Source organism: Grammomys surdaster, unplaced genomic scaffold, assembly GCF_004785775.1.
Source record: "Grammomys surdaster isolate TR1022 unplaced genomic scaffold, NIH_TR_1.0 240, whole genome shotgun sequence".
Lineage (NCBI taxonomy): Eukaryota > Metazoa > Chordata > Mammalia > Rodentia > Muridae > Grammomys > Grammomys surdaster.
This window is the reverse complement of record NW_021604685.1, coordinates 1,267,316-1,285,529: the sequence shown is the minus strand read 5'-3', so window position 1 is coordinate 1,285,529 and position 18,214 is coordinate 1,267,316. Positions and strand designations below refer to the sequence as shown.

Here is an 18,214-nt window from a genome sequence, read left to right as displayed (position 1 = left end):
TCTGCCTTACTTAGAGTTTTTATTTTTCTTTTCTTTTTGGGTGGGATGAGGCATTTTTGACCTCAAACTTAGGATCTCCTTTCCTTAGCCTCCAGAGTTCTATGGATATAAATGTGTGCCAATACAACTATGATAAACATATATATATGTGTGTGTGTGTGTGTGTGTGTGTATGTGTATACACATATGTATATGTGTATGTTACAGATATATGTATGTTGTATATATATGTGTATAATGTGTGATATATAATACATATATCTGTAAGGTATTTATAAGATATTGTTCTTGAAATCAGGAGGAAGTATATCTGAAACTACGTTTTTTAATTTTTCATTTAATTTGTGTGTGTGTGTGGACATTTTGTCTATGTAACTGCCTATCCACAATGTACATGTAGTTCTTACACAGGCCAGAAGAGGGTATCATAGCCCCTAGGACTTGAGTTACAGAATAACCTGGGTCCTGTGGAAGAGCCGCCAGTACTATTAACTGATGAGATATATCTAATCTTTCAGGAGCGTTCGACTTAGTGGAAATATAATATTGTGTGTAATAACTACAATATAAAGCATGCATGGTATAGTACTGTAATCAAGGTACATTTACAGAATTAAATGTACTTCTTTCCATTAGTCATGCTTTTTTCTCCTTTCTCATTAGTACTCATAATGGATAGTTAATCGTATGCCAAAAGTTTAACCAGTCTGACTATAATGTTCTCACTTTAGGTGCCAACAATAAAAATTGAAGATGCCAACCTCTACACTGATGAGTTTCAGAAAATTGTGACTGAAATGCAAGAGTTTAGAGACATGCAGAGGAACATGGATACCAAATATGCAAAAATGAAACAGTATGTGTTAGTCTCAATGTTATAGCATCTGTTTTAAGTTTGATTACTTCAGAGTTGTTGAAGCTCTACTCTTATTTTTGATGGTACTTTTGGTATGATTTCTTTTAAGTTAAAACACAGCACTATTTCAAATGCTTTAAATCTTGAATTGCTATTAATGAGCCAGTAGCTCAAATATTGCTGATGGGCTAGCATACCACTGTACAAACCAGAAGTAAAATCACCAGGATATAAGACAACAACATCAATATGAATACTAAGCCAGATAGAAATTTCCATTTTAACCAAGAAAGGAAACTAGACAAGGGTGTTAAATGTATAAGCTCTGTATCTGAGTACTCTGATGTACATAGCTAATATTTTTTCTGATTCTTCCTTCAGTCTGTTCTTCCTTATTTCATTTTGGCCAATAAAATAAATTCTTTAAAATAGTCATTAGTGTTTTATAAAGAATCAGAGACCATAACACACCATAAAATGTCTCTGACAATAAGGCTTTAATTCAGGCAGTAATATTGTAAGGCAAATTTTAACCAGCTAAAAATATGCTCGGTAATAACTTTGAGAAAATATTGTAACCTATTATTTACTTTAGAGAAGTTATGTGTGGATAAGTTTTAGCAAATATTCATCAGCTTTCACATTAAAATTAAGATTTTCTGAAAATCTTCCAATGAAGTGTAAATGAACCTTTAACTTGATGAGTCTATCATTGGTATTTGACTTAGTAAATTAAGCTTTTCACATATGGCAACAGAGAAAGGAGAGAAGGGATATAGAAGGAAGAAGTATTTTTAATCAACATAGAAAAGAAACCAAGATTTTCTTTGAAATTGAACATGAGCCAGTCCTTAATATTAATTTTGTATGTCAGCCTGCTGTTGAATGTTAACCATTGCATATGTATATATTGTATGGGTGATAATGTTCCAGTGTGTTCTACCTGGTTTTAGGTGCAAACGAGTCCATACACTAACTCCTAAATAGTGAACAAAGTAGCCTTCTAAGGTTCCTTCTAAGCAAATGTTTGTAATACTTTCCTACAGTGAAATTTTCATTATTTTATATCATATTTATAACTAATTCTTAGAAGAATTAGGTGCCCACAATAAAAACTGAAAATCTCAGACTCTATCTGCTGAATTAGGTGAAAAGATGAGTACAGAAAAAATAATTTATTTGTTCTCATATACTTATACGAAATCCTTTTCTCCTCCAGTGATTGGAGAAATAATAAGAAATTTATGGTCTTGTTTTTTTAAGTATTACGGTAGGATGTTTGATGTATATCATTCTATTGATCACTGAAGTTCAAAAGTATCAAGTTAATCTGAGCTTTCAAGCCTATAAGTGTATGTGATTGGGCACACAACTTAGTGGTTAAATGATTTCCCAGTATGTGCAATGTCCTAGGTTATTATCAGCACCACTAAAAACTCATAGTCCTGAAATCTGTGTGAACTAATTAACTAATAAAGGCAGTGATTTTCAATAAAAAGTAGTAATGTTCCACTAGGACAACAAGGGTATAATTTTGTGAAGAACACAGTGAATATTATTAATCCAGACAATTCAACATGATTTTAGGTGTTTTATTTTCAAAACTTTAAGGAACACTAATATATCTTTGTTCATTCAATTAATCTATTCATGTTTCAGGGACTACTCAAACCTATGTCTTGAAGTTACAAACATAAGAAAGAAGTACTGTGAGCAACAACAACTGTTAACACAGGTATAAGTTTTTTTAAAGGAATTTTTGTTTCTCTTTTCTGTGAATCATTATTTTCTGGTGCTTTGTGCTTAAACATAAAATATTTGCAATATTAAGTCATGTGAAAACAAAATTGTAATTATAAAAAGTTACAGTTATACGTTCTGGAACCTCTCACAAGTTTTCTGTTTTATTGCTGATTCCCTGAATACAGAAAATGGTGTCATAGTTAAAAAATAGTCTCTGCTATTTTCAGGTACTCCATTTTATCTTGGATTTGATGAGTGAAAACCATACAGTATTTAAAAAGAGGAAAAGGTGAGAATTTGCTAAGAGAGGCTCCTTTATTCTCTTGTCTAAAACATTTTCTTTTACTGAGGTTTTATTTTTTTAGTTCCGAATATCTCAATGCGTGGAATAAGTATGTATCACCACAGAAAAAAATACCTACTAAGAAAAGCAAGACACAACATTATCCAGAAATAAAGCAAAAAAAAAAAAATAGAATACCTGTTGATTATGAAACACTCAATCCTTTCTCCTTAGGAATGAATCATTTTAGGAAGTAAGTAGACACATAGCACTCTACAAATTAGTATATTAGTTATTGTGAGAATGAGTAGAAATAAAAACAAGCAAGAAATCACACTGAGACTAGTGGTTAGCATTAGGTTGCTATGTAGGAAATAAAAGAGTAGAACACGTACAGAAAGGGGGATGAGAGAAGCAACACAAGAAGAAAGAAAAGGAAAGGATATAAGAGTTTTGTTAAAGATAAAGTGAAAAAATAAGACTATAAATATGCACTCAAATAATGTATAAGAGTCTCATTTCCAAAGAGGTAGATCCCCTAAAAACCATGTAAAACAAGCCAGGTTATGTTCTTCTTTGGAAGAGGTAAAAGAAGGAGGCAAGTGTACAGAGAAATGGGTGGGAATGGGAAAATACAGAATGTGAACAGTGGGGGACCAGGCTGGCCTGCTATATTGTCCTGAATATTACTTAAATAGAGGAGAATGAGGACTGAGTGAAGATCTGCAGCAAGGGTGGAAATCCGAACTTGCTCTCTCACTTCACTGGCTAGCTGACACTGGGATAAAAGTCTCTAACTGAAGATTTCTAATTAAATTTTATAATACTATCATTGTGTATGGTGATGGCTTTCTAATTACATCTTTCTTCTTTGTAGTTTATGTTCTACATGAGAAGAAATATTTCCATTTTCCTGATTATACCCAGTTAATGATTTCAGAATAGAATCATATATTCATAATTTACTTGAGGGATTTTAATCCTTACTAAAATAGATTCATTAATAAGTATATCCAGACATCATTATTGTTAATATTTACTTTGAACATAGTAAAATGCAACAGGCTTTATCTGTCTTTTGTCTGCCTACCTCTAGAATCAGGCATTATTCAAGGAACTTTTACTGCTTGCTTTAGTTTTATATTGCAAGATGTACTAAAAACTTTAAACCTTTTGGCAGGTGGCTAACATCCAGGAATATAATTCCAAATGATCACTGGCCCTTTTAAGTGAACTTTACCTTTGATTCTGAGACCTAAAGCACTAATTTCTAGTGGAAATCATGATGGCAAAGGACGAATAAAACTCAAGCTCAATACAACAGAGTTGGCTGACAATAACAACATTAATATAGCTTATGACAAGTTTGTGGATCTCATTACAGGTCATTATCATTCATATCTGAAGCTTCAGATTCAGAATCGGATCATCAGTATTTCTGTATTCCAGAGGACAAGAAGAAGGAAGCTGTAAGATTTTGAAGCAAAACCATGTTACCGGATGGATTCAAAACAAATATTTGTTGTCAATGAAATTTCTACCCCTAGTTCCTATCATTTTTATATAATTATTAAGTAATTTTCATGGGGATTGCAACAAATGTGGTCCAAGAAATATGAGATATACACAGAAGCATAGCCAACTCTCATTTTCTCTAACCTCTCTATTTAGATGGAGATATTAAAAGATGGTTATGAACTTGTTGAAGACAAATATAAAAGTCTCCTTGATAGAGTCTTACCAATTTTGACAGAACCCAAAAAGTTCATTTCATTGGCAGACCAGCCAAGTGGAGATGATGGGTAAGCAGGTGTTGTGGTCAATATATTGGCAATGAAACAGAATACTGGTGATATGTTAGAAATATATTATTCATTTGTATATATTTATTATATAGTGGACTTGAATCCATTTAAACGATTACTCTCTTTCATAAACAGCATAAACTACCTACAAATCAGGTAGTTTTTACCTGAATTTTCTTACTACAGAACAGTAGTTCTTATATCACAACAGGATATACATACATGTGTGTGTGAGTGTGTGTGTGTTCTGCATGTTGATGATAATCAGTTGAAATTCTTATAGGAAAAAGGGTGACACTTACAAAAAAGGAAATAAGTTAAAGGGTTTAAGATGACGTTCATTACTGGGAGAGCAACAATACCAACCAACCAGAGCTCCCAGGGTCTAAACCACCAGCCTGGGAGCACATAGGGAGGGACCCATGGCTCCAGCAGTATATGTAGGGGAAGATGACAGTGACAGGCATAGGTGGGAGAGGATATCCTTGGTCCTATGAAGGCTGGACACCGAGTGTGGGGGAATTCGAGGGTGGGGAGGTGGGAGTGGGTGGGTGAGTGGGGGCACATCCTCATAGAAGCAGGAGGAGGGATGGGATAGGTGGTTTCTGGGTGAGGGAGTAATGGGGAAAGAGGATAACATCTGAAATGAAAATAAAATATCCAATAAAAAAGATAAAGATCATTAGTAAAATAATTGTCTAGCACACAGAATTCCTTAACTTGAATGACTCAACTCTACAAAAATAAATTAGTACACATTACAAATTTAAGAAATGTAGCAAGTACATATTTGAATGAAATGGAGGCCAACAAAGTTGAGTTTTTCGGAGATATGGGAGCTGGCTCAGTAAATAAAGTGCTTGCTGAGGAAGCCTAAGGACCTCAGTTTGGACCCCCAGAATCCACATAAAAGCTGGGCATAGTGACAAAATTCTGTAACCTTGGCACTGGAGGAAAGAAACAACCATATCTTACAGACTCCCATACCAGCCAGTATAGTTTAAATAGCAAGCCCCACATTCAATGAAGAGACCATACCCAAAGAACAAGTTAGAAAAACATTTGATATTGGTCTCTGCTCTCCACACTTATATAAATAGGCAAGCATACATGCATATACACATACACATGCATACACCACATAACTACTGAATTGTTATTAAAGTTTGCATATACGTTAAATATTATAATTACATAATTTCCCCCTCCTCTTTCATTCCGCTAAACCCTCCCACATTCCTGGTTTCATTTTCTTTAATAGTTTTATATTTATATATGCATCGATATATAAATACAAACTGCTGAATCCATTTAGTGTTCTTTGTATGCATATGGTTTCAGGTCTGACAACTTGGTATTGGATAATTAATTAAGGGGTTCATACCTGGGGAAGACTGATTTGCCCTCTTTCAAAAGCTATTAGGTATCTGTAGTTCTTGTCTAGCCTGGGACCCATGAGATTTCCACACCCCCCTCCTTTTTGTTAGCAAGTCTCTTGGTGATGGTCTTATTCAGGTGTTGTTTAGGCAGCCATTATTGTTAAGGTATCATGAGTATAGCTTCCTTGTCACTTCTCGGAGACACAGTCTCACAGAATATTTCTTGGTCCTCTGGCTCTTACTACCTCTTGAGTCCTTCTTTCAGAGTGTTCCCTGAACCTTAGGTGCAGGCATTGTGTTACAAATGAATCCTTTGAGGCTGGACACCCACAGTCAATTCTCTGCATTTTGAAGAACTGTGGGTTCTTTGCAACTGTTTCCTTCTGTTGCAAAGAGAAGCTTCTTTGATGAGGGGTTAGAGTTATAAGCATTGTGGTATTAGGTATTCAATATATAGTTAGAAATGATGCTGGCTCAGTAAACTGGTGCTTATCAGTTCTCCTTTATGATTCATGACTTTGCTATTTGGTAGCTGGTAGTTGGATAAATTTCTAATACCAGTAATGATTTCTTTCCTGTAGAGCAGGCCTTAAATCTAATCAGATACATTTTAGTAACCACCAAAATGTGGGTGCCATTATTTAACCTTTAGGGATATCCATTCACTTTGGATACAGGATTTGCATCATTTTTATTGCATGAATTCTTTCCTATGATTTCTTTCTAAATGTAACATTTTACCAATATTTAATAAGATTATTTGTGTATGCTATTTTTAATGATGTTTTATTGATGGGAGGCAACTAGATATTAAGGTATATTTTTTTAAACATTTAAAACATAAAATGTTTAGACATTTGTTTAGACTGTTTGTTTGTTTGTTTGTTTGTTTTTAAGATAGGTCCTCACCATGTAACTGTGTCTGTCCTGGAATTTGCTATGCTTATCAGACTAGCCTTGAACTCATAGAAATCTTCCTCCTTCTCCCTCCCAAGTACTAAGATTAAAGGCATATTCCACCATACCTGGCCTTATTTAGACATTTAAAAACCTATTTGTATACTTGGAAGGCCAGATGGAGTATTGTAAGTATAGTACAGGAAAAAAAGAGTCTTATAAAAGAATGTCTACCAAGGGGACAAAGGAAGGAAAATCCTTCTAGTTACTATTTGGAAGGCATATGTTTATAAAATAAGGTGATATCCAAAGGAAACTCAAAAGGTAGAATATTTTGGTAGGATTGAAATATTTGAGGGAAAAATCATTATAGCGGTGAGCAAGAGTATACTATACTTAGGACTACAAAGGAGATTAGAAAGCTGCAAAATCACTTGTGTCTAAGAAATCCGTTTTCTTAGAGCAAAATAGTGAGAGGGACATATATTTTAAGAACAAATTTTCTTTTTTTGTTTGTTTGTTTTTGGTTTTTCGAGACAGGGTTTCTTTGTGTAGCCCTGGCTGCCCTGGAACTCACTCTGTAGACCAGGCTGGCCTCAAACTCAGAAATCCGCCTGTCTCTGCCTCCCAAGTGCTGCGATTACAGGCGTACGCCACCACCGCCCGGCAAGAACAAATTTTCAACAATAGTTCCTGAATTAAATTTTTGTACAGAGATTAGATAGATAGATAGATAGATAGATATGATAGATAGATAGATAGATATGATAGCCATCTGGGTAGCAAGTGTCAAGTATACCAAGTGAATAGGGGTAAATATTCCTAATAGTAGGCACATTTCAAAAATCAGACTATGAAAATTAATTAATTAATTAATGAAAATTAACTTGATAATTTGTCTTCTTAGGTTCAATGTGTAGGTATTCAAGTATTTGAGAGATTTCTAATTTTCAATTCAGAAAATAAATTATGAAAAATAAGACTAGTAATAAATTTGATTATTCAATATGAGACTTTTTAAGGAAAATGGGTGTTTGCCTGCATGCATGCCTGTCCATCAGTTGTGTGAATGGTGCCCATGGATACCAGAAGAGGGTCTTGGATCTCTTAGAACTGGAGTTACAGACAGTTGTGAATCAACATATATGGGTTCTGAGAATTGAACCCAGCTCTTCTGGAAGAGCAGCCAGTGCTGTTGACCAGTAATACATTTCTCTACTCCCTGATTATTCTACTGGAAAGAAATCACTAATGCTATGATGAAATTAACCTCTGCTATAGTTATATACTAATCAGTGGAAATTTTAGGTTGCATTGTAGCTTTTATATCTTTTCCTTGATATAACTTTTCCTTAAATAACTTGCTACATAATATAATATTCAAAGAACCGTATCATTTCCTCTTTTAAATGACAAAATAGTCCCTATACTTCTTTCTCAATTAAAATTAAGGTGATACAGTTTAGTGCCAGTATTTATTCATAAATGATATTCAGTTGTTTGTATGCATGTATGTACACTTTACTTATCTAGTCATTGGTTGATTGAAACACAGTGGATATGAGATATATATGTGAATGTAGGTCATATTATAAAATTTCTACAGTTAAGTTTTATGTTCATCTTTTTATAGTGCAGTTACTGAGTTGTCCATTTGTCATCATACTCCTTCATGAGAGCATTTTCATTACCCCTGTATGATTTTTCATTCCCATTTATAAAACTTATTTTGTCTCTAAAGTTTAAATTTGACTATCCTGGACACTTTGTAGCAATAGAATCATGTAAGTAATCATTTGTGCTTGGCTTGTTTCTCTTAGCATTTCTCCAATGTTCATTTATGCTTCATCAAGGACTAATAGTTTATTTCTTATTACTAAATAATCATTTGGTCTGTGAAGTATGTTAGAGCATTGTGTCATATGTTATACAAATGAAGTCAAAGGAGAGCATATTGGCATGATAGAAACTTTTGATCTGATTCTTGCAAATCTGCTTACACAATATAAATGGTTATACTACAGGCCATGCGATTTGAATTCTTCCAATATGTTGGGTTTATATTTCTCTGCACTATTTTTCAGAGAACACCCTCTAGTGTCAGTTCAGGATAAACCTATGAATGAAGAGTCACTGACCATTCAGTTGGATTTGACCATACCAGTTTTACCAGAACAAATGACCGAAGAATCCATTGAACAAGAACCTAAAGATATTTCTTTGGAATTGGATCTTTCTTCTCAGGATTCAATTTTGATGAAAGATAAACCAGACATTTTGTATGACAATATAATTAACAGGTATTCTGTGTCCTCCATATTTAATCTAGGTACTCATTTATATGGTTTTGAAAAAGAAAGTTTAATGTTATGCCAAGAGAAACATGATGTGATTAAAGAAGCGTTTTCCTTAGGTATCTCAATTCCTGACATTATCATTGCTTCTCATGTATTACAGATATACTGATAATACATTGACCGTTTCTCCTCTGATGTTAAATGAGAACCCAGCATTGTTAGTGTAAAGTACTACATCCTATACCCAATATTAGCCCTGATATTAAAGTGAAACTTCTTACTTGAAACAGAACTATAAGAAAAAAAGAACTGTCTTCATTTCCTGAAACTTGACGTTTGTGTATGCTTCAGCAAAAATCCTACTAAATTGGAGCCACAAAGGCTCCATTGTCAGCACAACTCTGTCCTGAGAATGTCTGCCTAAGTTTCACCTTCATCAGCAGTGCTTACAGTTGTGTATTTGAGTGCTTTATCATCTTATATTTGTATAATTCATTACTGGTTCTTGTTTATTGCCTAATCTCAGAGGGACAAAGGTCACATCTAGTTCCTGATAGACATGATATATAAATATCTTCTTGACAAACACACCAAAAAGATCTTCCTCAGCTTGACCCCAAACTAAACTGTAGACTCTTAGATGTGTTCATAAAGTAACAACTCTAGACACTAAAATAATCTACCTTTTAGTGTACTGAATCTTAGCAGATCCATGACAAACCACAACGCCAGTATTGATTAGGATGATTATTTTCAGCTGGATTTACATTGATAGACTTGGCCATTAAAGCTGAGTCCAAGATCTAAAAGATTAGGAAAGATATAGGGAGAAACAAAGGGTTCCTCTGCTATTGGCATACAGAAATTTAATAGCCTCTTGAAGTCAAGTTGAGTATCAATATTGATGGTAATAATTGATATAAATACAAATGTTTCTCAGAACACTGGGTTTCCTAGTGAATGACAAAATGTAGTCCAGAGCCTAGGAAGGAAAGTAAAAAAAAAAATGTGTAACAACTTTGTTTAATGACAGCTAATATGCGTGTCCCATTTACTCAAGTATGTGACTCTCATCTTTTGATGAGATTCAGACTGGATTTCTTCATAGAGAGGTATCAAATCATTTCTAAGCCTAAATTTAAATGTTTAGAATCTCATAAAGATACTCTAGTCATTTTGGATCAGCTAGTAATATTGTTGTGGTGCCTTGGATCTTAGTTTTCTGAGACAGTGATTTATCATCTTTATTTTGTATTAAATGATCAAAACATACAGTCCTGTGGCTACTGGCAGCTTTCTTGAGTTGAAAAGTACTACTCTCTATTTAAAAATGGAATAATGTGATATTTTTCTTCCATCCTTCTCTGGAGTTCACCAGGTTGAAAACTCTGGAATTTCACTAAGAGGTGGGCTACTCTTAACTGTTATAGCTGCTGTATCTATTCTGAAATATTACAGCAGTAGGCCTTATAGTCTAGAAATGAGATGTCTGTAACTCAAAAATGCAAAAAGTGCAATATTGTTTTTTGGTTTCTTAGTTGAAAGCCTGGCATAATCTTTTCAATTTATTGTCTGTTGGATTTTTCTAAATGATTGTTTCTTAGAAGTAATAATACCATGGTTTGCATCTACCTTCACTAACCATCTCTGATTTTTATTGAAGGGATAAAATGAATATGCATCATACTGATGAAAATTTGTTAGAGCTAAATTCATTACTATCTACGAAGGCAGTGAATGATGACTCTGATCATTTGAGTGAGGTAAGCTTGTCAACTCAGATTTGTAACTTTCCTGCCTTTTTATTGATTGCTCAAAAAGTGGAATGATATATAGAAATTAGCACTGAAAATATCAAGCCTTGAATATAAGAATACTTCTGTTTGTGTCTTGGCTTTTCCAATTCAGTATATTTCATGTTTGCCTAGCTTTCAGGAAACATTGTTTCTCTTCCTTTATAGCAACATCACAATTTGTCTTTACATGATAGTTTTCCTTTCATAACGTAAAATAGTAAATATTAAAGTATTCCATGATATACAGTTATGATGATTTGTTTATAGTGATTATGATTCCAAAGTTCATATTTTCACAGTACGTAGCAGTGCTATACAAAATCCCTTATCATGATATCTAGATGTTTATTTATGTCATTCCATTTGAAGGTCCTTCTTGCAATTTCTTTTCAGCATGTCTGTTATGAACTTTCTGTTTTTAATAAAAAACATATATGAAACTTTACTCAATATGGATATCATGGCAGAAATCAATATAAGATCCATGTCTCTTCTCATTATTCCTTTTAATGCATCATCTGTTCATACATTTACTGGTAAATATTGGCATAGTAAATTATTAGCAGAAAATCTTTTCAATTAAATGAATGGTATAAGATTAAGGTACACTGGATTCTCTCATTGACCTATTTTTATTTTTCTCAAGTCCCTTAATACATATTAATTACAAAACCTATCCAGCATATTGTATTTTCAAGATTTTAATACTTTAAGATACTTATAAGATACATTAGAAACCTGTCTATGCAAGTACAAATCCTTTGTTCACACATTTACAAAATAAGTACGCGTAATTAATAATTGACAAGCTTTATACAATGTCACAATTATTTATAGTACACACACATATAGTTCCAGCTAATTGGACTGTTGATGCAGGAAAATTTTTAGAGTCCGAGAGTTCACATCCAGCCTAGACCATACAGTGAGAACTTATCTCAAAAAAAATTTTTTGACATATGCTTCTATATGAACTGTTGTTTTTCTTGACAATTGATTTGTTTATAAGTTATACAAAGGAGAGTATTACTATATTCCAATCTATATGGTCATAACTGGGACAATGTGTTCAATTTAATTGGCTTTTACAGTGTTGATATCCTGAAATAACACACTTTTCTTGACAGCTTGTCTCAGGTATACAGGGAAGAATAAAAAGCAAACTAGTATATTTGTTAATTTTCTTTTTACCAGCTATCAGTTGCAGGCTTCCATGTGACACTTTCTTTTTTAATTAATTTATTTGTTTATTTACCTCCCAACTGCTGTCCTTTTCATAGTCGCCCCTCACAAAGTCCTTTCCCCCATCCACCCTCCCCTTTGCCTCTGAGAAGGTGGGGCTCCCCTGGGTATGTCTCTACCCTGGTGCTTTCACACACACACACACACATCTAATTTTGATTGGTTCTCCCTGCCACACTCCCCTTTCATTTCTCTCCCTCTCTTTTGTTCTGTTGTGACCTATTTTCCCCTAGCATTCCTCTTCTACTTTGTCCTATTGTCTTTCCCATGCCAATCCCTTAAAGACTCTAGAATTGCTTTGTCCATTCTAATGGACCCTTTCCTAGTTTCTTGACCTTTACCAATATTTACTTCTATTATGACACATCTATTTAACAGTTAGAGGCTAGGATCCACATATGAGAAAGATCATGTAATATTTGGATTTCCAGTTACATATATTATCTTATACATTTAATTATTCTTTATAACCAAGCTAATTCATTGAAAGACACATCAGCCAAGGTGGGGATGGGGAGAAATAACAGCTGAGTAAGAATGACGTAACATTAGTATCACCACATTATTTATCTTTTACCCATGTTTTTTTAAAAAAAATACAGAATACCACCCCTTTCTCTTATGCCATAAGTTCATAATTGTGTGTGAAAATATTTCAAGGGAAAGTCTGTGTTTTAGTCTCTGATTCAGCGAAATATCAGAATATAAATGTACTTGTGTATTAATATTGAATCATTAACCAAAATTTTATCAAAGAAACACTGAATTTTTATTATTTTATTTATATTTCAAGTGTTGTCCCCCTTCCTAGTTTTCCCTCTACAGACCCTCTCCCCATCCCACCTTTCCTTTGCTTCTTAGAGGGTGCTCACCCACCCACCTACCCACTCCCAGCTCACCCCTCCAGCATCCCCCTTCACTAGGGCAACAAGCACCTACAGGACCAAGCACCTCCCCTCCCATTGGTGCCAGATATATGTAGCAGGAGCCATGGACCCACCCATGTGTACTCTTTGGTTGTTGGTTTAGCCCCTGGGATCTCTATGGGGTCCGGTTACATAATATTGTTATTCTTCCTATGGGATTGAAATGCCCTTCAGCTCCTTCAGCTCTTCCTCTAACTCTTCCTTTGGGGTCCCTGGGATCAGTCCAGCGGTTGGCTGACTTAGTCAGGTGCTGGCAGAACTTCTCAGAGGACATCCATACCTGGCTCCTGTCTACAAGCACTTCTTGGCATCAGCAATAGTGTTGGGGTTTGATGTCTGCAGATGGGATGGATCCCAAGGTGGGGTGGTCTCTGGATGGTCTTTTTTTTTAGTCTATGCTTCATTTTTGTCTCTACATTTCTTTTAGACAGGAGCAATTCTGGGTCTAAAATTTTGAGATGGGTGGTGACCCCTTACCTCAACTGGAGGCCATGCCTATCTACTGGAGGTGGTCTCTTCAGGTTCTATCTCCCTGCTTTTGAGTATTTTGGTTAATGTCACCCCATTGGGTCCTGGGAGGCTCTCACATCCCTGGTGTATGGGACTTTGTAGTGGTTCTCAAAGATCCCCACCCCCTACTGCTACTTATTTCTATTTCTTCTCCTGGCCCTCTGTCTCTTCCCATACCTGGTCCTGCCTCCCTTCTTTTTTTCCCCTCCCCTCCCCAGGACCCACCCTCCCTCTACCTCTGGTGATTATTTTGTTCCCCCCTTCTAAGTGGAATTAAAGCATCCACATTTTGACCTTCCTTTTTGTTAACCTTCATATGGTCTGTGAGTTGTATTGTGGGTATCCTGAGTTTTGGGGCTAATATATCAGTTATGAAATAGCCATAGGGTTTTTTTCTGGAAATTAAAAGAGAAATTTAAAAAAATGAGCACCTAGTTTTTATAAATCTGTCTTTATTAAAATCTTCTTCAGCCTGGTATGGTGGCATACACCTTTAATCCCAGCACTTGGGAGGCAGAGGCAGAAGGATCTCTGTGAATTCAAGGTCAGCCTGATCTACAGAGTGAGTTCTAGGACAGGCAGGACTACATAGAAAAACTGTCTCAAAACAAACAAAACAAATCTTCCTTGCTGAGTGAGTGTGGGTGCATGGAACAAGTTAAAGGGATGAGACTTGGGAGGGGCTAGAGGAAGGTAAGTCATGTAATAATATATTAATTACATATAATAATAAAATAATAATATAATGAAATACATAAAATATTAAAATTAAAAGAAAATCCTCATTTAATGTGCAAATAATAAGGAAACACAATTCCTTCTAGACAACTGTCTGTAAAAGTATACTTGCAGATCTTTCTCTTAATTTAGTAAAATCTTATTGTTGCTGCTTTAAGAGAAAAATAAAACCCTATTCTCTCAGAAGGATTTCTTCAACTAGGGAAACTGTACAAATGGGACCATTATTTTTCATCATTAACCAATAATGGGGCTAGACTCTGAGGGAATTCATTCTTGTTGTCTTGTTTAGACAGGAATGACTTGAAAGAAGCATTGTTTCCTTTGTGTCAAGCATAGTAGTCTGTTTGGTGAGTCTCAACTCAGGTTAAAACATGCATTTTCATATATACAGGACATACTGTGTTTCCTTCATTTTTGTCCAATAAATATTGGTGGGTATTAGTTCAAGTTAAGTGGAAAATAAACCTACATGTTATAGTTGGCTGTACATGTACTGTGAATTGTGGATCGGTTTGTTTTTTCCCTTTCTGTTTAAACAGCAGTTAGAAAGAAAAACCAACTTTTAGAAAACAAGATAAACAGTAATGTCCTTTCTTAAACTGTGTTAATCTCACAAGAAATATGCTTTAGGTGCAGAGAATTGAAAGTAAGGCCTCATATTTGCAAAACACACCATACGCTCAAGGGAAATATTTTATCTCAGTTATTTAACTTCACTAAAAATGATATGCTGATAACGATTCTAGTGTTTTCTCTTTTTTTACCCAGAGTCTAAGTCTAATGCAAAGTGAAGAAGAGAATAATCTACTTGATCCCAGTGGGGGAAAAGGTACAAAAGAATATTTATAGAATGATCAGAAAATATATATCTTAGTTCCAGGCTTACAAATGACTAGCCATATGTTCCTTCGCAAGCCATTTACCATTTGAAAGTGTAAAAACTACTTTTTTATCATTTTATAAGTTATTCTAAATAATATTATATATATAAAAGAGCCCTGGTGATGACTATATAAACTTAAGGGAAAATATATTGTTGTGTGGCTGATTTTAAAAGCCATGACAAAACATCAAAAGGATACAGTGTAAGTTTATTTTTCACGTGACATTAAAAGTTCTTTTTCAGAAAAAAAGTCATTTACTGTTTACCAAGCCCAGTCATTCACAGTTAGCCTTATTTTTTATGGATACTGTAATCTACTAAATTTATGTTCTATTGGTTAGTGCTTCCTTAATTCTAAACGTGTATTTGGATGTAATTAGATCTCTTTTCCTATACAGAAGTACCAAATTTGATAGCCTATAGAAAGACTGATAGTAACTTCTAAGAATAATAGTATATTCTTCTTGGGTAAGATAACCAAATTGAAGAGTGTGTAACTCTAAAGATTAGAAGGATAATAGTGTCTCCCACTCAGCATTTAACAGTGTAAGACTTGTGAATTATAATTTGTTTTAAATTTTCTCCTCCTATATTACATATAACAAAGCACTATCTCTCCACAGACAAACATATGATGCAATGCATGGAAAAATCTGAGCTTTTCCTATTGGATGGGACACCAATATGTGATTTTGGAGAAAATCTTCAAGATTATGACATACTTTTGGATGATCTGAAGAACCCACCCAATGACATACTTTTGGATGATCTGAAGAACCCACCCAATGTCATATCAGCTTTATGTGACCATGATTATGCAACCTCCAATATTTCTACTCTACAAGAAGATAGTATTGAAAATGTTATTCCCCAGTTATGTATGGAAGCCATTGAGGAGTCCAATGTGTTCCCGTTTCTCTTTCTCGACCCTGTTACTGATATTTTTTGAAGAGCATATTGAAACCAATATTTTGTCACAATTCAATTTATTTTGAGTCTCAATGACTCTCGTTTCCTCTGGGGAAGTAGATATTCCATGGCTGCTGGCTAGTGTATGTATGTTCATTTGGACATTTCTGTAACTTAAAAAATATGTTAAAATTACAGCCTTCCAATATCTAGACAAGCTTTGGCAACAAGAAAACATAAGGAATATATCCAAATTTTAATTTTAATATAATAAGAAGTTGGTTAGTTTTTTTAATTTTTAAACTAATAATGTTCTAATACTTTACTTGTTACTAGTTTAGAGATTAGTGTTATTGCATTTTTCTAAGTAATTAGAAATTTTCTGTAGCTAGACTTTGTTTATAGTAAAGAAACAATTTTTACAAGGTTTAAAAGGAAGGTTTAGAGTTAATGAAAATGATGTTACTCCTAGATTTTACAGATATATTTATTCTATAGCTTTCCACTTTATTTCAGTCTCACACTATTTTTAATTCCTAAAGAAAGTTAATAATTCAGCAAAATATATTTTTTCTGTATAATGGCCATCTCATATACAATAAAAGTCAACATATTGACTCTCATCTAAAACCTTCAACAAGAACTCCAAGAACTCCAAGAATCAAACTCTAGCAAACATTTTCCTTAAAAGCATGCAGAAACCCAAGAGCAAATGGTTTGTTTGAAATTAAGCTTAAAAACTCCCAGTCAACCATTTCTCAACTATATTTATCTATGATTTCCACAATAATCTCTAGCCATATCAACATTCTTTGACAGATATGTAATGATTTGATAGAATATTATCTTTCAAAAATAGTATAGTTTTACCTAAATCTGGAGCAGTTTTCATACAAACTATTCCAACACCAACATTCATACATGGCTTAACACTGAGCATCTTAGCACTTAAAATCTAAGGTTATCTGTTTAGTTGAAGAAGCACTTTAGAATATGTTTAAGGCTTTATGTTAGTAAGCTGAATATTAAAACATCAAGCTTCTATAGGGCTCAGTTTGTAACACTTTCTTACTGCTTTATTTCACCTGCTAGAATGGTCTACAAATTTAGTTGGTTTTCACCCCATTTATTTTTCAAGTTTAACATGTTCTTCAATAGTCTCACTAATGGAGTCAGCTTTAACAGGAAGGGGAAGCAGGTCATTATGTTCATTATCTGTTTTTAAATGTATATTTGTGTAAATAAAAAGGTTTGTGCAATTTTGAGAATTCTTAAGGAAAGTACAGATCTCATTTAGTGATGGCTGAGCTTTTGATATACGGGAGTGAACTCAAGTATTTCAACACTGAAAAACTTCTTGTCATTGTAATGTTATCTAAGTCAATAAAGGGTTGAGCATACTTTCATGGCATCATATCCTTTGTTGTAAACCAAGATTTGTAACAATAAGGAATGAAACTTCTAGGCTGCATGTACATGTACTAAGAAAAATGTGTTACATACACACATTGATTTCTTTTCTCTTCAAAGAACTTATAACTCATAGGGAGGAAACTTGTACTTGGTACTGTGATTTTTTACTTCATAACCCATGTCTTCTGGAGGAACATTGTGCCCTCTCCATGCATATTACATCCACTCCAACTCCATTTTTATCATATTTTGAAATTAGCTTACTAACTAATGAATTTGCATAAGGCTTTTTCATGTACCCTTAGTATTTATGAGCTAGCTGCTCACTTCTCTTTTCCCCCACAATCACTGGTCCCCCATCTCTGTTTAATTCTCCTTTTTTCCCTTAATTAATTAATTTATTCATTTTACATCCCAATTGCATCCCACCTTCTTCCAGTCACTCCCTCATCTAGCTCCCCTCCCCTTCTTTTCTGATTACCGAAGACTGTGGATGACAACCCACCCTAACATATCAAGTCACTGCAGGACTAA

The 18,214-nt window shown here is 34.2% G+C and overlaps 1 protein-coding gene across 2 annotated transcripts in view; it reads left to right on the top strand.

The window, feature by feature from the left end:
* The window catches only part of LOC114626837 (heat shock factor protein 3-like), a 42,074-nt gene extending 24,410 nt beyond the window's left edge, over nt 1–17,664 (top strand). The window contains exons 4-13 of one of the 2 annotated variants that reach the window (XM_028774355.1): nt 732–856; nt 2,516–2,591; nt 2,827–2,888; nt 4,267–4,351; nt 4,554–4,684; nt 9,048–9,263; nt 10,924–11,023; nt 15,244–15,304; nt 15,982–16,076; nt 16,113–17,664. In XM_028774355.1, coding sequence (XP_028630188.1) covers nt 732–856; nt 2,516–2,591; nt 2,827–2,888; nt 4,267–4,351; nt 4,554–4,684; nt 9,048–9,263; nt 10,924–11,023; nt 15,244–15,304; nt 15,982–16,076; nt 16,113–16,307 — 1,146 coding nt within the window. In that variant the 3' untranslated portion in view covers nt 16,308–17,664. Of the gene's footprint in view, nt 1–731; nt 857–2,515; nt 2,592–2,826; nt 2,889–4,266; nt 4,352–4,553; nt 4,685–9,047; nt 9,264–10,923; nt 11,024–15,243; nt 15,305–15,981 lie in introns of both variants that reach the window. The other variant, XM_028774354.1, reaches the window with a different exon arrangement.
* The last annotated feature ends 550 nt before the right edge of the window (nt 17,665–18,214 follow it).